This window comes from Eupeodes corollae, chromosome 1, assembly GCF_945859685.1.
Source record: "Eupeodes corollae chromosome 1, idEupCoro1.1, whole genome shotgun sequence".
Taxonomy (NCBI): Eukaryota; Metazoa; Arthropoda; class Insecta; order Diptera; family Syrphidae; genus Eupeodes; species Eupeodes corollae.
The window spans coordinates 296333677-296360057 of record NC_079147.1 but is presented as its reverse complement, the minus strand read 5'-3'; the positions used below and the strand labels follow the sequence as shown (position 1 = coordinate 296360057).

The following is a 26381-nucleotide window of genomic DNA, read 5'->3' as shown; positions in this document are numbered from 1 at the left end:
TATGATGCATTTATTTCCTATAGCAATCAACATACAAATATAATATAGATTAAATAAAATTTAAATTTTAGTTAACAAACATTTTTCTTTTTTCTTTAATTTGGCGTGGCAAAGAATTTTTATTTATTTTATTATATTAGATATTTTTATTTACTTAAATATATATAAGTATGTATATATATTGTATTTTTTAATATATATATCTAGAGTTTCACATCAATATAAGTTTATAATTAGTTAAGTTATTTTATTTGATTTTGTTTCATTCATTTAAATATAGTTACCTAAAAATATGTTTTTTTAAAAAAAGTGGTGTCATCATTTCATTTTTCCTTTGAATAAAATTTTTATATAATAATTTATTATAATATATATAATATAGTAGTATGTTTTGATATATATTGATTTATGTTTTTTTTTTGTTTTTGATAAACATTCATTTCGTTCATATATAATTTATTATTATTTTTATTACATAAATACCCTAACTTATAATTTGTTATTTTGTTTTTGTCTGCTTCCCTATTAATTTGTTTTTATTAATTTTTTGTCTTTGTTTATATTTTATTTACATTCAATTTTATAATTAATACTTGTTTTCTACTATAGGTAATATTTTTTCTTAAAATTGTTTTTTGGAAATAAAAATTTTACAAATCGCGAAAATCAATTATTTTACATTTTGTTGGCGTTTTTTGTTTAAAAATAGTTGATTTGAAATAAAGTGTAATTTAGTACTTAAGTGGTTTTTATAGTCATTTCGAAAGTTGTTTGGAATAGAATAATGCTTTGCAGTCTAGATATTTTTTAATTTTTTTTACAGAATTCTGGAAAATAATTTTAGTGTACTTTAATTTTAAAATATTAAAACTTAAATAAATTAATAAAGATTTTTAAATGCAATTGAAACAATTGACAATTGAAATTTTAAGACCTGTGTACGTGCATACGTTTCGACTTGATGGAGGCCATTTTAAAAAATCGAAACTTATGCAACAAAAGTATTTCTTTATTTTTCAAAAAAGTGCCAACAAATTGATGTAATATTTTATCTATTTACTTTCTCTACTTCAACATTGATAAAAATAGATACAAATAAAATAAATTTAGAGATGGTTTTGTCATTTTAAAATATAATTTTATTTTGTTTTTGTTATTTATATTTTACATATACATAATTTTCATGTATTCCTGCAAAAAATAAAATATTGACCTTTGTTTATTTACTTTTCTTTTTCAAATAGAAACCTTAAAATTGAAGTGGATTTATTTTTAAGGAAGTTGTTCTGTTAAAAGTTGTTTTGTATTTTTCTGATGAAAACCTTTGAAGTATTCATGTTTTTTGTTTGTTTGCTTTTCTTAAATATTTATTTATTTTTCTGTATAAGATTACCCGTAAGCCTTATTTTTAAGAAACAAATTAAAAAAAATTAATATAAATATTTTTGATGTTATTAATTTAAGAACTTTAATTAAGAAATGCTGCAAGAATTTCTTTTTCCACCCAAACTGCGTTCTTGAATTCTTTGTAGGTGTTGAAGTTGTGCTGCCGATGGAACATGAGCTCCAGGTAAAATGGGCGCACTACTTGGTGTACTGGGATGACCATTGTTGCCCATTTGATTTGGTGGTAAGGATTGCCTTCGACGACGTCTTAAAGCAGGACTTAGATTATAGGTGATTTTAGCTTGAGATAGAAGTTCTTTAAAAATCTTTAAAGAAAATAAAAATTAGGAAAATGTTTTGTATGATCTATGAAGATGTGAAAAATTAAACTCACTTGTGTAATGTTTTCATTTTTACAAGCAGATGCTTCAACAAATCCATTTTCCCAATCAACCATAACTACGGATTCTGTTGTTTCATTGTCAATCTGAAATAATAAATAATTAAAAAAGAGATCATTTAATCATTTATACAATTTTCATACAAAGCTTCTCATACGATTTAATAAAGAAATTTAGATTTTCTTTAAACATAAAGGGTGTTTTTTATAAGAGAATGTTTTGAGAATTTTTAAAAAAAATAAAAGCCAAATTGATTGTTGAATTAATTTTGTAAAAAGATAGATATTTTTGTAGCATTTATTTTTTGCCTATGGTCCATGGTCTAATTTTTTACTACTTTTTCCAGAAACTATATTTTATACAATCACATTTCTCCCTTCACTGTAAGATAGTAAGCAAGATGCAAAACAAGGTTGGTTGCAACCCAAAGTTAACAGGTCAATGGAGTGGTTAATAACTCTGATAATCATCAAATTCAAATTAATCTTCAATGCCGTTAAGACGCCAGCCAGCGCCATCCAAATATACGTAATGAATAGTGGACATTATGATGTTGCCCTAATTTAGGACCCCTGGGTAACAGTGGAACGGATTCAAGGACTGAATTCAAAAGAACTCGAGCAGTACAATTTTAGATTGCAATTAGTTGGGAAGCTATTTAACCTCTTTCTATTAACAGCTTACAAAAACAAATGTATGTCAATATCATCGTCATCCAGAAATAACGATTTTTCTAACAAAGGTTACTGTTTTAGATCATTGGATAGTACCGAAGTAGTGGAAAACATATTATCTGTTAAATCAAATGTTTTCGGCCTTAATGAAATGGATTCCTTAAGCTCAAATTACCTTTTGTTCTACTGTACGTTACTCATGTTTTCCATATTGTATATCCACTACAATGCAAATTAGCTATTGGGAGTATACACTTAACTTTTTCTGATGTTTTTAAAGCTCTAGCTAGTTTTGATGTAAAAAAAGTGCTCGGCCAGATAAAATATCCCCTGTTGCACTAAAAAATTGCACTGTTTCTTAAGCATTACCACTCAGCTAGATTTTCAATCAGTAAAAAGTGGCTAGTTTTTGGACTTTTGGAAGTCTGACTGGAAGCAAAATGTTACCAATCATATGCCTATCTGCAAATTATCGGTGATCAAAAAAAATTTCGAAATGCTTTTCTGTAACAAATTATATTTTTTTGTCAAGTATTTAATATCCGAATACCAGCATGGTTTTGTTTCTGGAAGATCTACTGTTACAAACCTTTTAATGCTATGCGCATCTGAACTTACAGACAGATATTATCTTTACAGATTTTGCAAAAGCTTTTGATAGAGTTAGTCATAGTATACAAATTTTTAAGCTTTCAAAACTTGGTTTCCATTCTAATTTTATAAAATGGATTTCGTTCTATTTAAAAAATCGGGTTCAATTTGTAAATTTGGGAAAGTTTAAATCCAAAAGTATTGATGTAACTTTAGGTGTTCCGCAAGGAAGTCATATTGGCCCTTTGTTGTTTATCCGGAATGTCATTTATACATTCCGGTTAAGATTTTCCGACTCATAAAATCTTCTACATACTGTCTGTATCTACAAGAGGATATAAAAAATCTGGCTGAATGGTGTGAATCTAACAAGTTCTTCCTGAATGTTGCCAAATGTCAGATCCTTAAATGCCATAGAAAACACCTATCATATTTGATTATACTATCAACAATACGAATTTAGATAGGGTTACGGCACAAAAGGATTTGGGAGTTATATTGGATGAAAAGTTTCTTTTAATAAGCACATCGATTAAAAAGTCAGTTAAGCTAATGGGGTGCTTGGGTTTATCAGAAGAAACTAGGTATTTTTACTACCCTTACACCCTTAAATCATTATATATTGCACTTGTTAAATCGGTACTGGAATATTGCAGCATAGTTTAAAACCCCTATTATATCAAGCATTATTCTAGAATAAAAAATATACAAAAAAGTTTTACTAGGTATGCTTTCTATAAATTAAATTGGAATATAGAAGTACCATCTTATCCATCTAGATGCCTGCTTATTAATATTCAAAAGCTTGAAGTAAGGAGAAAATATTTTTCAATAATCTTTGTACAAGATTTAATAATCAATCGTATCAAATGTTCTTTTTTGTTAGAACGAATACTTTTCACTTTCCATCAAGGACTATCCGCACTAATTTTCATTTGCGAGAGACTTTTGATAGAAGAAATTATAGAAGAAACGAACCGTTTGCACGTTGCTTTGCTATCGCATCTGTTTTGTAATTAAGATTTATCTATTGCTACCATTTTTATGTATTATTATTTTTGTATTGAATAAATTATTATACATATTAACTTTTTAAAGTAGTCTGTAAGAGTTGAACTCGGTTTGATAAAAATAAACTAAACTAAACAATCAGATTTTCGAAAAAGTCAGAGAAAACATCCGTCTTGCGTTGGATAAATAAAATATAAGCTTCCTTATCATATAAAATTTCTCTAAGGCATTTGACATGGTTGACCATCGGTTTAATATACAAAAATTTGTCCAACCCTTTAATTTTTTGACACTGCAGTCAAACTTTTTCATTTAACAGGCCGCAGACATTGGTTCAACTAAACAATGTACTCTACTCACTGATGTTATTCCTACTTCACGCAATGTACCACAAGGCTCAATACTCGGTCCGCTTTTATTTGATATATATTTAAATGATTTGCCGTCTTTTGTTAAAAATGGTTCTATACAAATGTATGCCGACAACGTTTAGTTTTATATTAGTTATCCCCTTGAGCTTATAGCACTCGCTGAGTGCTGTATAGTAATGAAGGTCTCAACTGAATTTCAAGTTGGTTTTCAGATAATAGTCTTGTCATCAACCTACTTATATGTCGGAACTGTTTAAAATCTTGGAGTATTTTTTAACAGTACCTAAAATTGAAATAACCATATCAAAAATAAAAAAGACGTTCTTGACATTACGGTTAGGTACCTGAAATTGGAAAACCTGTCCGATAGTTTGGTGGAGGGTGCAAAGAACCTTCATTTTCTTAACTTAGGTTAATTGAATTCCTAATTTAAGACATTAGGAATCAGAGCAAACCTTTAAGAATCACAGTAGTATCAACTGGCATAAATACAGTAGTAAGTTAAGCAATAGAATAGTACATTAAGGCCCATTTTCTAAACCCAAACTTAAATGTTAATGTTCAGCAAAAACTTTTGTGTTATACTTTTTCCACTACGGCAACTGAACCGATGGGAATTGACAAGAAGTCTTCGAAGAATGCTGAAGAACTTAAAGACATTATAGGTAGACTCCTGTCACCAGAGCCTCTAAATGGTTTGAACAATATCACTCTATTAGGGAAGTTCAATACTTCAGGGTATCACAATGGATCTACATTGATCTAAGTGTCAGCTTATCAACCTAACCAAACCTAAAGGTATTGTATATCTTTAATATGCCAAAATCATAGTGTGAGCAATAGGAAAAAGGGAGGGATTAGAAAGGATATGTCATTGTACATTAAAAATTGTGAATACTGGATCTTTGCAATGACACGGAAAGACAAAGGCTTTACCTCGGCCTTCCATATTCCGGTAGTACGGCTAAAAATCTCTATTTTCAAAGTACGACGAAGCTTGGATCGGGGCTAACTGGGGGGCATTGAAATCGTGACAGTTAAGGTTAAGCTGTTTAAGCCAAGTCATGCAATTGAGTATTACACTATTGCACTCGAGTACAGTCCATTAAAGTAACGTTAAATATTTTTAAAGCGAGAATATCTGTGTCTTTGTTTAGGTGGCGTAATTAAGTTAATAATGACTTTTCTGCCAATCAATTTAATAGGTTTCAGTTAAAAATTAATGATATAATCATGTTTTGTTTCCACATCTTAAGAAGAGGGATGTGAGCTTTTAGACAAATATGAAAAACTAAGAATTATATTGTCAGCGAACCAAATTATTGAATTGTAAACTGCAGGCAGAAGAGCATTTTTAAAAACATGAAAGAGTTGAATACAAAGTGACGTCCTGCGTAACGCCACCATTTATATTGTCGGTTTCAAACTTCAATCCATCACAAATAGCTTTAAAAGAAAAGTTATAATTCAACTGTGAAGGTGTTCGTCTCCTTTTTTCAAAACAATGTAAAGATTTTTTTTCCCTTTTCGGTGAGATGATCCATAAAATCAAAAATTTTTTAAGCTTATAATAACTAATATCAGCGTTTTTTGGACCTTGAAAAGGAGGAAAACTTGTGCTATCGGTCGATAATTTGAGAAAGATGAATATTTGACATTTTTCGGTATTGACTGAACAAAGGCTGCTTTTCAACTACTTGGAACGAGTCCAGAAGAATAGGATAGATGGAAAAGCTTCTGTAGGGGTTTTATATCTAGATCTTTAAGACTCTCGCCCCAATGCAAGATTGGTCCCATAGAATCATTAATGCGTTTAAGAACAAAGAGATCCATGACATGTGCATTGTGTGGTGAACTGCTTTTCACACAAGATACCTTTCTCAATAGAGTTAACTAAAAGAGTGCCATTGAGCAAGACAAAAAATTCCCTGATTTTGGGTCATGCAAAAATTTGATAATTTGTTTGCCTAAACTTTTTTCGGTTTGCATTAGTTGGGTTGCCACTAACACACCTCAGTGACAAACCCTTTCTCCATGATAAATACTTCCACCTTTTAAATAGAATAACTTAGCTTAGGGTTTGATACTTTTAACTTTATTTGCAATAAAGATTTCATTCTCAGTGTTTACGTCACTACGGAGAAAACATTGTGACCAGATAAATGTTCTGACGAAATTTTTGAGATCGTCTTAGTTGACTTCCTCGTACCGCGAAACACAAAGTTAAGAATTTAAATAATGTGGGAAAAAAATGATACTGAAATTACCGAATATGAACTTTTATTTAACAAAATCTGATCATGGGAGAAAACGTAAAGTAAATCTCAAGAACCTTCTTTGGACAGCTTCAAGTCTGTAAGTATGAGTGGTGTAATAAGGGTCCCAAATTATTAAACCGAATTCAAGGACTGTTCTGACATATGATGCATAACGAAGTTTCAGGACATAAGCATCTTGCCTTCCAAATCTTGTAATAAAGCCTAGAGTTCTATTAGATTAATTAAAAATGTGATCAATAAAAGTTTACTTTGAGTCCAAATGACGCATAGGTCTGAGAAGTTAGATAGTTTTTCCAAGTTCGTAGAATTGAGCATATATTCATAGTTAATTACATTATATTTGGGTGTAAAACTCATAATTTTGCACTTGTCAATATTCAAAATTAAACGATTTGTATTTGCTGTTTAAAATATTTTCACTTCATTTGCGTATATTAATGTCATTGAATAAGCAGAACAAATAACAATGGACCTTGGCTACCTTAAGGTACACCTGAATTAACAATAAACGAATTAGAATGTTCAGTTTTGAAGACAACAATATAATGTGTATAGTTTAAGTAAGATGATATTCAAGCAATTAACTTCTCCTGTAGTACGCCTTGCTTATGGCTAAGTATGGCATTAATGGTGCCGCTTTTTTATTTAAATTAAATTTCCAGGTAACATAAGTCAAAATGAATTGTCAAGCCTTACTCAACGGCAACACAGTTTGACACTCTCAATTATGAATCATAGACAATAACCATCTAAACTTCTCATGCATCTTCTCACATCTCAAAAAAAATAAAAACCCTTTCTTCTTTTATGTTTTGAAATGTTTTTATTTCTTTTCATATTTCTAAATAGCTTTTCCAAATACCAGCGTTTTAAGAGGAATTTTAAAATATTCCTTCCAATTTTAATGCTATTTCTAGTATGAAATAATATCTCCGAAATAATAATATTGAAATTTAAAACTATTTTTTCCCAGAAAAGTATCATACTGTATTTAATGTAGGTAAGGAAAATCCGATACTTTATAAATATAATATATATACATTTGAATTAACTTTTCAATGCATGGATTTGTACAGCAAATGTTAAAAGCTTTAAAGGATTATTTAGAAAAACATTAAAAACAGCAGTTCAAAATTGTTTTGTTTTTTACTGAGAAAATAAAGGTTAAATGTTTAATTTATAATTATTTGCTAACCAAAGTCTATTTTCCTTCCAATACACACTTCACAGAATTTTGTATAGTTTTAACACTTTTGGAAAATGGACGATGGTGCTTTAACACATTTTACAAAGAAATAATAGTGTTTGAAGCTTTTTAAAAACGAGTGTCCCAACACATGAAATATTTTTGTTAATTTCATTAAACTGGAAATATATTGCAACCAAGCTTTAAAAAAAAAACAGATTGATATGTCTCCTAAAGAGACGAACAAAAGGACAACATTTATATGAAACCCTCAAAGCCCTTTGATTCTTCCTTATTTTCATTTGGATTATAAACTATAAGCATTGGAGCCAACAAAAAATAAAAAACGTGCCGTGACTATTTTCAAAATTATTTTCCACATCAATGAAATTCTAAAAAATTACTCATTCCTCTTCATAAAAGTGTTATAGAGTGACTTATGTTGAAATTTACATAGAACATCAGTCCCAAAGGATATATGGGGATTCTTTTTAGATGTTGAGATTATAGACATTCGATATAAGATACAACAGAAAAAAACACAAGTTTATTGATCTCTTGTGAGTTCGACCAAGTGAAAGGAAAAATCAAAAGTTTTCGTCCTAGTTTTATAAAATTTCCTTATTTTCCTATTTTTTTTTGTGTCAGCTTTTTGAAATCAAATAAATACAATGTACTTGAATAAGGGTATATTTATGTATATGAAGATACTGGAAACATTTTAAGAGTAATAAAATTTAAAGCAATGAACCATCGGTCGAGAGTTTGTGTTTGATTAGGATTTGAGTACATAAATATTTATGATTTCCCAAACGAATGGGAAATATTCAAATTATAAATTAAAAAGTTACAAGGTGGAAAAAGGAATAAAATTAAAACGTTTGACAAGGATTGTTTTTTTTTGTTCTTGATTTGGTAATTCAAAAGAACAAATTTTTGAGGCATGTCATAATTTTATTAAAAAAGTTAAATAAATACAATATAAGTATGAATAATTTTTAAAGCTGTAGAAAATACGAATGCGTTGATTTATTCTGATTCCTTATGATAAATTATCACAGATCCATATTAAACTTTATCTTGAGAAAAATTATGCAATTTTCATTGGTTAATTAATATTTATTTTGAGAAAAGCATTTTTTCTTGCGACTTGTAGGAACTAAAGGGTCGTTCCGTTCTGCATTTTTCTTGTATGTGGTTTGATTCCTAAGTCAGTGACATCAAATACCTCCAAAGGAAATGATCGCCCACCGTCCAGTCAGGTGATCTAGGAGGCCAATGCATATCTCCAAAATGTGAAATGAGATGGCCGGGAAACATTTCGCATACGACGTTCATGGTGTCGATTGCAGTGTGAGGAGGTGCTCCATCTTGCTGAAACCAGACATTTGATGGGTTGATAAATCATCTTCTTAAATACAACTCCTCTAATTTAAAAAAAAAGTTATTATGCATGTCAATGTAGAGGTTACTATTTACTATCACCGTTCCTAGTCCCTAAAATAAGTAAGGACCAATGAATAATTATTTTGAAACTGCATAAAAGCTTTTTTAGCGCAGTGCAACGGTTGTTCGTTAGGAGTTTAAGGTTTTTATGCAGCAAATTATGGGAAATGTTGCTTATTTACAAAACCGTTGAGATGAAAATGCGCTTCATAATTCATGAATAACATTATATCGTCATCTACCTCTAATAACAAGAGCATCTTAAATGAAAATTGTATACGTTTTGGTGATAATCAGTTTCAACTCTTGAACAATTATCAACTTATAAGTTTAAAGTTTGACGATGCATTGAACGGAAGAATGATTAATTTGTAAAGCCTGAGTTTGTTTACGCACGGAGCGCCATGGACTTTGGAGAACAGTGGCTCTTACCCTTTCCTTATTTTCGGGAGTTCATACGGGACCACGTGGCCTTTTTGTAATTATTCCTGTTGTTCGAAAACATACTTTTTTTCCAATCGGGAACCACACCAGGACGGGAAATTTTAAAATAAATTCTGATTTTCCGCTGTCCTCTAACTTACGATTCGTTATTTTTGACATGACATTATCTCACGGAGACCTTGTCCATTTACTCACACTTAGCCGACCTTGAGAAAAACTTATCCTAACCGCCCTATTCATGATTCGTACAAAATTTATAACTCAATATTTTCTTCAAAAATGCTATAATGATGGTAAAGAAGTCGAAAAAATGGGTAACTCGATTACGTCTGTCTGTCTGTCTGTCCTCGCCCAATAGACCAAACCATTAGGTCAATTGATTTAAAGATTGTTCTTTTTTATTTATTTAAGACTAAAAATAACAGTAATTTAAAGATTGTTCTTTTTTATTTATTTAAGACTAAAAATAACAGTAGTACCCATACACATTTTTTGGTCATAAATTGAAAATTCATATTTTCTCAAAATTGAACTTAGAGTTTTCTTTTCTTCTTTCAATACAAAAAATATTATTTTTGTTGTTTTTTCTTAGTCATTGTCATTTTAATACCTACTAGGAAAGTTATACAAATTTGAAAAACTTTAGGGAGACGTAAAAACACTAAGAAATTTGCACTTAACATAATGTATGCTATATGTATTTCAAGGATTTCAAAAATATTTATTTGGAATAAAATATGACTGTACGAAGGCTCTAAAACTATAACTTGGAGAATAGTCCATCAAATTCTTTTCGTTTTATAGTGACTTATAACTCTCAATTACTGTGTGAGAGTAACGTTGTCAGGGATGGAGGAACCTACAGTTTTTAAGCCTAAACTAAACAGCTAATTTGAAAAAGAATTTTTCATCACAAGAATTACTCTTGGTGGATTTGTCAATTCCTTGCAAGGCGCAGTACCCGTGAAAAAAAAATTAGATGGCAATGGCAGATATTGAACCTAAAGGTGGGTGTCCATTTGAGAGTAAACGTGTTGCGAGTCGCTTTCAAGCTGCTCTCGAGAGCGATCTCTCAAGTGGAATACCAACTCAATTCGTATTTTGAAACCAATCAACTTATTGAAAAATATGAGTCAGTTGAATTATTGTGGAGAACTAGGAATAGATCATTTCGCGACAGAAATAGAAAAGGAGTAATATTAATTGAATTTGCAAAACAACGAAACGAAATCGTTATAACAGAAACCAGGTGATATTCATTTTTATTTATAAAATATTTTTTATAATCGTGAACAAATATTACAGATTCCCAAAGAATTAAAAAAAAGTAAAAAAAGAACAAGTGGAGTAGGAACTGACGAGTTATATAGCAGTAAGTGGCCCTATTTTCGGGTTCTGCAGTTTAATTTTCCATTTTTAATGCCTTCTGAACTATATCGTAATGTGTCTGTACTGCCATGGAACTTAACCTTCCGGAGTCATAAAGTCATTTTTAAATTCGTCCCTTACATATTTTTGAGAAACACAATAGTTGTGCTATGAGGCATTTTCAAGATCAAGAAAAGGTATTTGCCACGCTATTATCTAAAATCCAGCTTCCATAGAGTAAATCATGAGTTTCTGCCCGTGCTCAGGTAGTATGGTTCATTTTTAGATAGCAAGAAATCAGCCATAACCACATCTTTTGCAACAATTCCGAAGACATTTTTAACTATTGTAAAGGTGCTGGTTGGTTGCGAAACGGATACGGCTGTAATATAAAGTTAGTCATCGCGAACGCATGATCAGCCACATAACTCTACTCTATAGCTCTACCAGGAAGAGGTTTTTGATCTAGCACAACTGTAGTGTTTTCTGTTAATCCACTGTGCAATGATGTATTGAAAAATACTCCTCCATCAGAGATGCGCGTGTTACATCCAACATTGACATATGTGAATTTGTAATTCGCATCAACAAAACGATGCTATGGCTTCCTTTATAATTTTATTAAAGGCTTCCACTGTTATCTGGAGCATGCATTACCACGTGCTTTCCATCCAAATTCCCATATAAGCGAATATTCAACATTTCATAGTCTGCCGCAGTATTCAACCAATCTCTCTCATTTTGTGAAAACTAAAAAAATATTGACAAATCGAAGAAAAAAACACGTTATAAAACTAAGTCCGGATGTTCTAGGAATTTCAACAAAAACTTTTTAATATGACATTTAATTTTATGAACTTTTGTTCAAATAAAAAATAATTTTTTGTTCGTTTTTACCTTCAAAAACCTGTTTTTTAAACTGTTGAAAATTGCTGGACAGAAGTCTCTCACAATTCTTTTTATTGTACTTACTGGAATCCGAAAAAGGCACTGCAGACTCCTGAATGAATCACCTGCACAGATAATAGAATTAACTTTTAGTTTTCCTTCAAAAATGCCAAAAATCTAAGTGTTACCAGTATATGGTCGCGTACTAGTATGGCTTCCCTTAATTGGTTCTCTTTTTTAAAAATTATGGGTATACCGTTTGGTATCAGAAATTCAAACTGACAAATGGCAAAGATTTCAAAGCTGTTGAGGATCTTCAATTTGAAGCTAGCTTAAAGGACAGCACCGAATTGGTAACGATGATCTACCACGGTTTGGCCCAACATTTTTTTTTGTATTCTTTTTTCTTTTTTAAGAATAGTGCCGTTAATTGAAGCAGCTGCAACCCTTCGCTTGTAAGAATACATGGCCAACTGACAATATGCTAGCAGAAGAAATCTATCAAGTGGATACGATTATGTGAGTACCCTCAGCAAGAAAACTCTCAATATTCCAGTAAAAGGTCGCGATGGCAGCAACATTCCTTAAATTTGGCTCTCAAATGTACAGTCTCCAAAGAGTTGCACTCGAGAGTTAACTAGCAGAAGTACTCTCAAATGGCCACACACCTTAAGACCTCTGGCACGACATGCGCCAACCTACGCGTCGTTTTCATTTGCTCATGATTTTTTCATTAAATGTAAGGAAATCATAATTTCTGAAAAATACTTAAATACTTTTAAAAAAGAAGTGGTGTTCAACTTTTAAATTATCATTTTAGTTTTTGCTCAAATCGGAAAAGTTTGCAACAAAAGCTAAAGTGCCCTTAAATAAATTTTGTATCAACTGTTTTTGATCCCGTAAATAGTATTTACGCTGCATAGAAATAAAGTTTTTGATATAAAATCAGACATTTTTAAAACAATCCATTTTATTTTATATAAACATTTTTCCAAAAATCCTCATCGTGTAAGAAATATCTAAATTTTTCGCTTGCGACAAATATACAGGATCATTGTAGGTATTGCAGTAAGAAACTTCGATTTCGAGATTTTAACTCATATATGACATGAAAATGGTAAAGAATTCAAAGGCTATTCCATCTGTATATCGAATGAGTTCAAACTCTGAAATCAAGGTTTGTAGCAGATTCTAAAAAAATGGAAAAAGATCTTTTTTAAATTTTGTTTCTTAACTTTTAAAACAAAAAGTATATTTTTAAACTGTGTTTTTGTTTTACATTTTTCTAGAACTGAAAGAACAGATTTAAATATGTTTTTTTTTTCGAAAAAGCTTTCTAAATAATGTTTGTTGTTGAAAAATGTTGCAGTTGCATTTTTTACCTCAAAAAATTCATCGGTATTTCTTTTACTTTTAAGAGAGCTCATCAGTTTACCTTTGAGAATTCACTTAACGAATTTCGAATGCTTTACCAGGCTCAATAATATATTTCACACGTTTTACTGTGCAGACATTTAAACCCAATATGCATTGGTAATTTCCTATTTTCTTACATAGTCTTTGATCTGTCGGTGAGTGTTGAGTGTTTATTGGCATATGACCCTTTGACCTCAAATAACTTCATAACTAAACTTTACTGTAATATTTAATTTTTTGTATTTATTTACTCTAAACAATTTACAAAATTTATTTATAAATTATTTGATGAAGAAGACTTCAGGGCGACAATGCCATTTGAAGTCGTTTTTTGAGTTCAAAATTAATTTAAGTTAGAATTCATTTATTATAATTTAATGCAAAAATTATTTAAATTATATGCCATACAAAAAATTTGACGTGAAAAATGTTTTTCCCAGCCTCATAAACAGTAATTCAATGCAGTTTTCTCTGGTAAGGTTTTACTGTGTATACGCTTTGGTGCTTTTCGTCTAACCGCAAGATAGTTTGACTACTTTAACACAAAGTGCCAACCTTTTTATCCAATTATTCTGCTAATGTTAAATTAAACGCGATGATTCTGGGATAATTGTTAATGGTAAGTTAAAAGTTTCCTTGGCTGCGATGTTAGCATCTTGGTTGCCTTTGATGCCTACATGTACTCGTACCTCGGTACCAAAGCCAACCAATTATCTTTGGTATAAGAGACTTCTAATGTTTTCTAAGGACTAACATTTATTGAAACCAAGTCCGTTTAATTTGTAGAGGATCCTTGGTAAAAAATAAGCATTTCTGAATTTGCAGTTAGTTCTGAAACAAAACTTCCAGTAGAATCAGGAAAAAGTCTTTGGTGGATTATTTTTGAATCTTCATTTGATTCTAATTCCACTACTGCGTAAAAAAAGTTTGGATCCTTGAACGAACCATTTGCAAATAAAATTCAATCGGCTTTTTTATCAGAGATCATCTGACTATGAAGTCCTTAAAATTGTTACATCCGGTGTATTGTTTTTCTTATAATTTGCTTAGACAGTATCGAATCGATAAAAAGGACGTCATGTAATTTATTACAAAAACTGTACTTGCTGACATTCCCATTCTAAGTGATTTCTTCTTAGCTTTTGTGTAAAGGGATTTGCATGAAAATGATATTGATCTTTTCTTAGCAAAGAGTTCAAATGATAGATTACCAGGTTCACTTCGAAGTGCTAATATAGGTGTTGTTTTTAGCGCACCTGTCGCCATTCGGAAGCATTATGTGATCGTAGAATTGATAGTTTCTATATTTATCTTTGTAGTCCACATAAAAGTTGTCACACCCTGTTGAAGAGAACCATCTAATGTCTTAGCTAGTCGGATGGCGGTTTCTATATTAGGGCCTTTACGTTTTCATCAAATCATTTTTAGGGCATTGTTGCGTAGTTTTAGTTGATTCGTTGCTTTTTGTTATTTGAGAATTAGATTTAAAATTTCCTGAAAAAAGTATGCCGAGTATCTTGAGTTCCCTTTTCAGTGGAATTAAGGCATTTTGCAGAAAAAGAGATGAACAGGAGCAAATGTGAATAGCTTTGATCTTATCTGGTAGAACAGAAGCTCCCCTTTCTTGTGCCCATTGATGGGTTGCTGAGTCGGTTGCTTCCAAAAGTTATCTGACATGGCTTGAGTCTCCAGATGCTAGAGTAAAGATGTTATTTGCATAGATACTGATAAAATCTAATCCGTATATTAACTTATTAAGTTCACATATCAAAGAGTCGATGTTTGCGTTGTATCGCGTTGCTTAATAGAAATTATATTTTTTAGGATACTTTTTGGAACACCCCATGAATGAAGCTGTCTAATAGCAGGGATAAATATCACTCTGTCAAGAGCCTTTACAAGATCAGCTGACATAAAAACACAATGCTTCCGCATAGATAAGCTCTCAGCTAGCTCATCCTTTAATAAGTGGAATAGGCTTTGTACATCTCTTTTTATTTGGAAGGCATGTTAAAAATAAATAAATTGGGTGGCGCGACAGTCCGTTGAGAACCGAGGCCTAGTGACTTACAACTCTCAACCATTCCTGTGTGCGAGTAATGTTGTCAGGAATGGAGGGGACCTACAGTATATATGCCGACTCCGAACGGCTTATTTTGAGAAAGCACTTTTTCATGACAATAGTTACTCTTGGAGAATTTGTCAATTCCTCGCAAGAGGCAGTACCCGTGAAAAGACTTTAGATGACATAAGCAGGGATCGAACCCAAGACCTCTGGCATGACAGTCCAACGCACTAACCATCATGCCACGGGTACCACGGGAAGGCATGTTATCCGGGATAAAACTTTTTTTCAATAACCCAATTGACTCTTCTCGCAATGATTTTTTCAAAAATTGCGGAGAGGAAAAAAGTGATTTAAGACGATATTTATCAAAGGAGTAACATATCATTGATTTTTTGGGAATATGTTTACGTTGCGCTCTTTTACAATCATGTGGAATGTTTCCAAATTGTTTTTCTTAGAACAACATGCTTTTTATCACACGAATGATAAAATGTTTAAATTTCATTGTAATTTTGAGACACTCAGTATTTTAGTTTTTGTACTCATAATTTTCTTATATAAATTTTAAGATTTTATCTTTATGAATATATTAATTTTCTCTTGGGGTAAACCACTAAAAACAAGAACACAAACTCGTAAATTTAGAGAACTATTTTGGTTTTGAAATTGATTAAAGTGAGTGTTCTCCTTTTTTATAAACAATCTCATTTTATTAAAATTTATAGCTTGTTTTTGTATACACGTTTATTTTTTCAAAACACTCTCAGAAACTATCTTTTCTGCGTAGTTGAATGTCGGGAAATTCTCTTTCCAAAGAAAACCACTTTTACCATAAAGAATGTATAATTTATGTACTTATATGAGGACATACATTATCCTTTCCCACAACGTTATCATCTCTTATTTCTTACCTCTCTCAGCTCGCTATTTTCCTCCACCAAATCGATTTTATTACCAACAACAACAATCGGTACAGCACTTGTTCCTTTTGTCTCATGAATTTGATCTCTTATCGTTCGAACCTCATCGAATGTACTTGAATCGGTTACATCGTAAACTAAAATAAAAGCATCCGCCGACGAAATCGATAAAGCACGCATTGCTGGAAACTGTAATTAAAAAAAATTAAATTAAATTTAACATTTTTAAATTTTATTTGACAGAGAAATAAAATATATAATAAAATGTTGCAGACATAATTTTGCTCAAGGGAATTTTTTGAATTTTCCAACTTCAGTGCACTTTAAAAAAATGACAACTTCATTTAAAAATAGAAACTCATTTATGGGTTTTGAGTTCATTAAGGATACGAGTACATTAATGTAGGATGAGGGTAGTTGATGGGAAAAGAAGATGAAATTGATGGCACTTTTTCAAACTAACATAATTTTGTTGTGTGGCATTATTTTGTCATTTAAAATATTTATCCTTCCTTCTATCATTTTATCTCCCCCGGAACTTTCAACTTTTAACTAAACTTTAATGCATGACGTCCAAAGAATCATAATCCTCATCCAACCACCTATTTACTATATTGTTTGCAAACACAATAAAAATGCTTCTCTTCCTCTCATTTTTTTGAAAATATGTTCATGTTGCTGTAAAGCATGAAAATCCCCACACCAACACCTTATTAAATGATTTTTCACAGAGGAAAATTAAACATGGTAACAATATGAAAATGATGTAAGAATGAATTACAAACAAAAATCAACTAACATTAATGGGGCTTTGCATTTATAAAAGGGGAGAACTCAGACTTGCATCTGCTTCACTACCCAAAGAAAAATCTTCCACTGTTCTTATGATGACGAGGACAACAAGGACGACGCGAATGAAAATGATATGCGGATTTGAATGGTGTGTCAAGATTATGATTGTAGTTTATTGCTTTATTTATTTTTATTTTTTGAGATTGCAGATTGCAGTTTTTTTTGATAACTTTTTGCTCAGTTTGAAGACCTCGAACTTATGCTCACCTTCCTTCCATCATCGTTACGAACTCAGAAAAGTGTTTTTGATTGAAGCATCACATAGAGATAGATTAGAGGGGTAGAAGAAGAAGAATAAAGGATATTATAGATGCTTTTGTACTTTTCTGCTGTCTCGTGTCTCGGGAAAACGAAGAGAATATAATTTTTTATTTTGACAATGAAAAGTGTAAAGGTATTTGTTTTTATTTGTTTAAAATATTGTCCTTGGTAAAGGATTTCATTTTTCTTCGTGAAAATGAAATATTTGTATGCATTATCATTGTAAGAATGTTTTGTAAAGGTGTAAGAAGAACACATACGGATGACGGTGGCGTATGTGGAACAATTTATATTTATTTTTTATATTTTCATATTTGTTTGAGATTTACGAATAAATCCTTTCCTTTAAGAATTATTTGTATTTAGATGAGTTCTTGAAAAAAAAATTGTGTTAAATAGAAACTTTAGCATACATTTCATGCAAATGTTTTTTCTTCAAACTGTTAACCTACTTATTAGAAAAAACAATTTTGTAACAAAATAACTAGAAACAAATATTTCAATTAAACTTAACAATAATTAAAAAAAAAAGCCCAAGCAATTAGGTACAAAATGTTAAGTGAATTTTGGTGGAGAGCTTAATATAAGACTTTAAAGAACTTATTTAAAGTTTTCATAAATTTTAAGTGGAGAGGCGAGAAAAGTGGCACTAAATCGGGCAGCGTTATGATTTGGAGTAAAACGGTTAAACATTCATTAAATATTTTTAACAAAAATGTTTTAAAACAAGAAAGGATAATATTTTTTTATTTAAGAAAAAGAAGAAAATTATTTCATTTCTAAAGGTCTAGGGAACTCTTCAACCGATCCAAAGCCGCAAGACTAGCCTCTCACTGGGATTCATACAAAGAATCCCTAATAATTTACAAGAAAGTACTAAGGAAATCCAAGCGATCTTTCTAGCGATTCATCTGTGGCACGATAGAAGAAACTTCTGAAACCTCCAAAAAATTCTTTCAAATCCAGAAATGTCAAGATGATTGAAAAATGCAGTTGGCTCCTCGACAAATTCTACTACTTACTACTGGATACTCACTTTCCTGGTAGTTCTCTAACCGAAATTTGCAACAGTCATATTCGTTCAAGTTCCAATACAACATGTCCAAAAGGTCTGAAGACAAGGGACAAGCTACAATGGGCTCTCAACAGCTTCAAAACATTTAAATCTGCAGCACCAGATGGAAAAATACCAGCCGAACTACAAAAAACTATAGACATTATTGCACTTGAGGCAATTTGTACCAGCTGTCTTTATCTGGTCCATATTCACTCGGCATGGAGAGAAGTTAAAGCTGTTTTTGTACCCAAAGCAGGTCCTAAAGATCTACGACCTAAAAGTCTATCATCATTCCTTCTTCAGACCTTGGAAAGATTGATTGAAATCCATTTAAGGGCAAGTATTGATACAAGACTTCTGCGTATGTCTGAATATACCTTCCGTAAAGGCAAATCGGTGGAAACAGCGTTGCACCTTGTAGAGGGACACCATAAAGTTATGTTCTATCTCCTCTACTCTGGAACCCGAAGGTAAATGAATAGTCTGGATGCATAGGGTTTCGGAGTGAGTGCCTATGCGGATGACGTTGCTATAGCGGTGTCATTAAGCATCTTAACACCTTTAAAGAACTCTTACAAAATGCCTTATACAAATAAATACTTTGGGCTGACCGGTGTGGACTGGGGTTTACCCACACAAAACCGATTTAGTCTTATTTTCGCGGTAATGCAAAATTCCATTTGTCAACCCTCCCTATATTGAAGGAATCCAATTAAAATTTTTAGACGAGACTTCAAACCTGGGTCGTATTTTAGATAAAAAAAACTCAATTGGAAACGTAATGTACAGGAAAGAGTCAAAAATGATACTGTAGTTCTTTTTTCTTGCAAAACAGTTATTGGTAATAAATGGGGCTCACAACTCACAATCACGCATTGGCTTTACACATCGGTAATTAGACCGATTTAGTGTATGGTGTGGCAGTATTGTGGACTGCTCTAGAGAAAGCTAGAATGCGCCACTAATTATATAAATTCCAACTTTCACCTTGCCTATGTATAAGCGGATCGCTTTGCACAACCCCATTTGCAGCACTGGACACTTTATTCTACCTAACACGTCTTGTTATATTGAGCAAACAATTAGTTGCAAGTTTTGCTATTCGCCTCAAAGCTTCGTCGCAGTGGATTAACAACAACATTGGCCAATCCGTTAGTCTTAGGTATTTAGAATCATTTCCAAATCACACAAACCACACCATCCCCTAACTGCAATTCGACAGAAAAATATAGATCTTTCTGCAGAGGGATCAAAAACAAAAGAATTGGTTGGTGGAGATGTATTCTATATATATTAAGTATCTCATTCCGCCTTCCCAATCATAGTAGCGTTTTTCAGTCGGAACTTTTGAATAAATGAAGTCTTGTCCTAGCTTAAAGAAACGTAATATCAACATCTGATATTATATTAGTATTTTCTCCGATAGTCAAGCCGCTATCAAATCTCTGGATTCTGTCTCTACAAACTCTATAACAGTCCATAACTATCGATCATCTCTTATGTAGCAAAACAGTTTAATATTCACCTTTGCTGTGTGCCGGGCCATAGAGAATTTCCAGGTTACTGTTAGGCAGATGAACTCGCCAGGATCGGTTTAGTACAGCCCATTCTACCACGTTTGGCAAATTCTGGCATACCAATTGCAGCTTGTAAACTATTGCTAATGCAGAAAGCTTTTAAAAAGGCAAACACCAGGTGGAACAAAATCACCACGTGTCAGGTCAGAAAAAAACATCTGGCCTACACAAGATTTAAAGCGATCAAGGTGCTTGCTATCTCTAAGCAAAACGTATATAAGCTCAAAAACGCAAGACATACCCAAGAGAATTCTTCTATAACGATCTAAACGTTTCGTAATGGTCTCAAACTGGTTTCATTGAGTTTAGGTTCAAGGTTCATGTTGTATCAAAATGGGCCATTAAACTGGCCTAAGTTTGTCCCATTCCATCAACAGCCACTTTAACCTAACCTGACCTAATAGTGTAAACTTTTTGAAATGATTTTTAATCACAGTCCACAGGTCAATGATTTTTCTGTTAAGTTTTCAAATTCTTTCACAGTAAATGCTGAAGATATGGAAGGACCAATTCTGCAAACTAAATAACGGCGCCGATAAGTCTTTCCAACTTAGACGAAGTGAAGATTACCATATCCAAGCTGAAGTTAAGCAAAGCCGCTTGAGCAAATAGGTTTAAATGCCAAGCTCTTCAAAGGAGCTGGAGATAATTTGGAACATACAATAACTTATGTATCTGTAAGATATGTTTAAATGAAAGTATGCCCGATAAATGGAAATTCAGTATTGTTAGCCCGATACTGGAAAACAAGATCCTCTAAACTGCACCAACTATAGAGAAATCGGTTACAAAATCTTCACTGCAGTAATATGTGAACGTCTTAAGCCCATCGTCAACAACATGTTTAATGTAGTTTTGGATCAGAAATGTCCACAGTTTCACATTACGGCCGATATTGGAACAAGCCTTAGAACATCAAACCGATTCCCACCACCTTTTCATCGATTTTAAGGCCGCATATTACAGCATCTACAGGGACGACCTGTATAGAGTCATGTCTAGTTTTGGCATCCCTGCCAAACTCTTCCGTTTGTGCAGAATGTCAATAGAGAATTCACACTGCTATATGAAGGTTGCAAAAAAAATTATATTTTATATTTTCTATATCAAAAAGACTTTAGACAAGGTGATGCACTGTCATGCGATTTCTTAAACATCGTACTTGAAAAGGTAGTATAAAACTTCACCATCGACAGACGTAACTTCGAGTTAAGGACTTTCGCTGCTCCGCTATGAGCACATAAAATAACACCATGCCAGCGCTGAGATCAAACGAAGAATTACAATTAGCAGCAAAGCCTTCTCTGGAGCAATCAAAGTGTTGCTATTTAAGACAGTCAAAATCCCCATCCTGCTATACTGCGGCTTGGTCTATGACGAGCTGTACGAGCTGTACAAGGACGTAGACATAGATAGAAGAACAAAAGTTCAACGACTGAGATAGCTGCGGGTCACGTAGAGCGCTTGGAAACCAATACTCCCACCCGTACGTTTTTCGACTCCACGTCTGCAAGAAAGTGCAGAGAGAAAGACCGAGAATCAGGTGACGCGCATAGGTGTAAAATGACTTTACCCAACTTGGAGTGCTCAACTGGAGACTTCTAGCTAGGGATCGAGCTAGATGGAAATGTTTGTTGGGTGAGGACTAGTTCACATCAAGACTGAAGCGCCACTTCAGTTTCAGAAGTATTAGTTTCTAATACTTCCCATTTGGTGCTCACAGATTCTCTTTAAGATTTAGGTGAAGACGATAAATAGGCCACACCATAAAGAGTTTTTCTTATCTGAAAATTATAAATTTGTATCAATAGTTTTGTGTGTTTGGGTCATTATCCTTTCTGTGGCATGACCTTTTGTGGTTTTCTACTTATATTGTCAGATCTCATCTTTTATTTTATTTATGTCCATTTAAGAATCCTTTAATATGTATCGTGCAGATTACAGAAGATTCTTCAACGAAGACGGAATGCTATGTCAATGCAGTCCTAAAGCAAAAGAGGCAAAAAATACCTTAAGGAATGGGCTGAAATTCAGAACAAAGTTACCTACATCAATGGAGGATCCAGAGGTGTTGCATAAGGGTCATGACCCCCCCCTAGGAGATAATTTGTTTGCATTTTTGTAGGAATTCCCTTCAATTCAAAACTAATCGTATTGGGTCAATGGATATGATATATATTTTGTATTTTGAATTATTTATTTTTTGTATATGAAAACAAAATTTGTATTTTACTTTCTAAATTTCCTTGCAAAAAGTATAATATTTAACTGAGGGGTGAACCAAGAACATAACATAGAACATACAATCTGACGTTCAGCCCTATTCCAAAAACTTCATCAAATTTTAAATAATGGACGATGCAAAGGGGGTGTGGGGGTCATATGAGCAATAAGGCTTATGCAGTTAAGTTGTGTAAGTAAAGATTTGTTAGTTATTTAACGACATTCACCAAAAAGTGGTTTGTTGTCAAAAACTTTAATTTTAATTATTATAATTTTAAATTATTTTCATAAAATTTGTTTCCAAGAAAAAAAGCAAAGATTCAGGTTTTAAAAAAAAACGTTCCCTTTGAATTCCTGAAACTAGCCTTCAATTCCATCTTATTTTTTGTATGGTCATAAATAGTGATTTTTACTTGCGACACATAGGAACTATGTATATGGCAACAACTGACTTCTATGATACAATGAAACTAAGCCAATTAGCTTAAGGCTAAATCGAAAATTCGATTTTTTCAGTTATGAACCGATTAATTTTGCTAACTTTGTCTAATTTTTGTATCTATTCGGCTTTTTTTGCAAGAAAATCATATTTTGCGATTGCACCAGAAGGTCACTCCTCATAATGCCGTTAATTTGTTTTCAAATTTTCTCAAGAACTTAATCAGATTTCAATTATCTTGTCTTTCAATGCAAGCTCTTGTCGATGGTCAAATTTTCAAATTGATGATGATTTTTGATGATCGAAATTTCGTTATTTTTTTTAATAGCATTTTAATTTTTGAGGACATTTTTTTTGAATGCAGTCACTAAATTAAATAGTTAGACTATACCTTGCTGGACAATAGCGTTCTAAAATAATTTAATAATTAAAGTTGTGACTTTAGCCCTTGAAATGTGTACATTTAAGGTTAAGATGCACATTATGTTATGTCCGTGATCCACCCCCTCTCCCCCTGATTACAAATCTGGATCCGCCCTTGACCTACTTGCTATTTTAGTGGGGTTAAAACCTCCATTTATTGCGCTTAATTCAAGATATATGTATAACTTCAAAACCGACTTAAATGTCAACTTATAACTATGAGTCGGGGTGTGTCAAAAGGAGTGCTGATGTTCACATTAGATAGATTTGAATTGACTAGCGAGAATGCGGGTCGAAATTCGTTAAGGCCATAGGAGGTGTAGTGATTTGGTAAATAGAGGGATGAGGACTTCTCAAGTTGCGGTTGTATAACAGAGTTGAAGTTTAATAGACGGAGGCGATCACAATAAAGGGATAGGATCAAAGGAGTTTTTCAAGAAATGAATTGAAGTGCAAAATGAAGAAATCTTCGTTGGATGCTTTCTATATGACAATTATTGTGTATATGGGTAATACAAGAGTTAAAACAATTTTTGACTAACAAAACCTAATACAGAGTTGGCCTTGTGAATTGTTTCGTCAATGTAAGGTAAAAATTAAAGTTCACTGTTTTATACTATTTGTATGTAGCTGATTATGAAGATAGTAATGATAGGGAGCTGTTTTAATTCGTTTGTATGAAAAGGTCAATGTCTGGTATTTGTTATTGTTATAGTGTTCTAAGCGATTTTGTGTACAACAGGTTGAGAAATTGTGGAGATCTGTTTGTATAGAAGAGATAATTCTTTATGAATTGTAATGATTTTGAAAATGTTCCTACCATCAGTGTAATGCCCATGCCAATGTCATTACTTGTAAGAATAAATAGGAGAGGGCCTAACTGAATACCTCGGGGATCACCAGAAGTAGCTTGAATATAGGATTGGAACGAGCGGATCTAAATTGGACATAATATTCCTGATTTTCAGGGTTAGAAGTAATCAATTTCAGGAAAAAAAGATACAAAACCTGAGGACGAGAATTTGAAGGCTTTAAAATTATAATCATCCCTCTACAAGACGTGGTATCTGCAACGGAAGCTGAAAAGTTCACATAGTTTGATAGTTTATTACTCCCTTTTCGGTGCTTTCTGTTGGAGTTATAAAAAATATTTTCCATATTTTAGGATATGTTCCTTTAAATAAGGATAATTAAAAAAATTCAGATAAAGGCGTTAAAATAGAATATTATCATTGTATTGTAGTAACTCTTAGGCACTAATTAAGGTAGAAGGTAAGTAACAGGAAGGGGGGGGGTGATAAGGTGATAGTTATCAATAGCTGAAAGAATTTGTATGTACCTAAAAAACAATTCAAAATATATCACAATTTAAAGCAATAAAGCTTCACTTAATTGATTGTGCAAAGCCTTCTACCCATTTAAAAAAAAGAGTAATATTTAATTTAAATATCTTAAAAAACTATTTTTACATTCAATTTGGCTTAGTTACTATTGGGGTGTTTACCAAGATCAAGTTAAGACGTTAAGAATTCTAAAAGCTGTAAAATTAACATTCTTAGTTTATTGCTCAAGCAATTTAATCCTTTCCGAAATTTCCCAATCTTTAGAAATATTTCCTTCCAGTCCATCGATGCAGTTAATTCCTTTGAATCAACAAAATGCTTGATGTCCTTATAACCATCATGGTCCTTTCCATCTCATCCAAATAAATGCTTCTCATATGCTTGATGATGGAATATAATTTCCCATTTTCCATTTCCATCAGAAACAAACACATCAACAACAAAAGTCCACATCTTCACACAAATTCTCCTTTATTTTAAATGCCAAACAATTTCCAACATAATTTCAAGGCTTTCCTTCTAAAATTACTTCAATTATTTTAGCTGGTTTTCTTAGGATATTTGCAAAAACAAGAAACACATTGAAATGTGATTGAAGGGTCCTTCTGACAAATGAAAATAACAGCTACAGCTACAGCACAGCATAACAACAACAACAACAGCAACAACAAGAATGTCACAATTTGAAGCATTTCCTTTATTAGCTTCGTTTAGCATTTGCTCATGAAATTAAATTATGATGTAACAAATGTTTTGTAAATTACTATTGTTTTATTTTTTTTGGGTAATTTAAATCAATTTTGTTAACATTTTTATGTTGAATCTTAAATGGAACATTGTAACAGTACATAGTTGGTTGCTTACTCAAGGCAAAGCAAAAATAAAGGACGAAAAAATGAAAGGAATAAAATAACTGTGTCAAAGTTACGATCGTTGGAAAATAAAAGAAACAAAACAATTATTATTAATTATGAAAGTTTATAACCTAAGACGTGATGTTAGCACCAAGGGATTTATAAGGGGGGGGGGGGGGAGGCAGTAGGTGTTAAAGGAGGTTAAAATTTAAACGGAAGTTATATAGAGATGTGGAAATTCAACAAAAACAAAAAATGGTTGTTATATTAGTTTGTCACGTACCGTTCATAGGGGTGTGAAAAATAAATTTTGATTCACTGTACGCTGTACGTGACGTTGAACGAAGGATGAGGAAAAAGTAACCATTAGACAGGGGGACACGGGCGGGAAAAGAAAATTGATAAAAAAGTATTAAACGAGCGTGATGTAGTAAGGTTCATTTAATTTCTTTTTGCTGATAAAAAGGATTTGCTATTACCGGAACATCCGCAGTTTATCCATAATTGATAAATAAACGAAGGTGCATCCACCCACGACAATTGAAAGGATTTGTCCGTTTAGGAGGAAATTCTATTAGATTTTGTTTTATTTTTTGATTCAAGGAGAATAATTATAATGGCAATTTAATTAAAAAATCTAAAAAATAAGCTTTTAAGAGAATATCTGATGTAGATATATATTTTTGTATATTTAAAACGTCATCATACATTTAAAACAATAACATATGTTTTTACAGCATTAATGAAAAATATAAATTTTTGCTAAAGCACAAATGGATTACATATTTGTCACATTAATGCGCAGACCGCAGGGTCTTTTTAACAAGTTTGATGAGTTTAAAATGATTTTTGAGATAAACTTAAATAATATAGTTTGCGTGCCTGAAACTTGGTTGAACCAAA

The 26381-nt window shown here is 32.1% G+C and overlaps 1 protein-coding gene across 1 annotated transcript in view; it reads right to left on the bottom strand.

Annotated features, from left to right (window-relative positions):
• Positions 1-503: 503 nt before the first annotated feature.
• LOC129940907 (ras-related protein Rap-1b-like) overlaps positions 504-26381 on the bottom strand; it is a 113760-nt gene continuing 87882 nt past the window's right edge. Inside the window, exons 4-6 of the mRNA XM_056049434.1 lie at positions 16441-16638; positions 1781-1873; positions 504-1712 (exon numbers count right to left, since the gene is read on the bottom strand). Of these exons, the coding sequence (XP_055905409.1) occupies positions 1473-1712; positions 1781-1873; positions 16441-16638 (531 nt within the window). The 3' untranslated portion in view covers positions 504-1472. The remainder of the gene's footprint in view (positions 1713-1780; positions 1874-16440; positions 16639-26381) is intronic.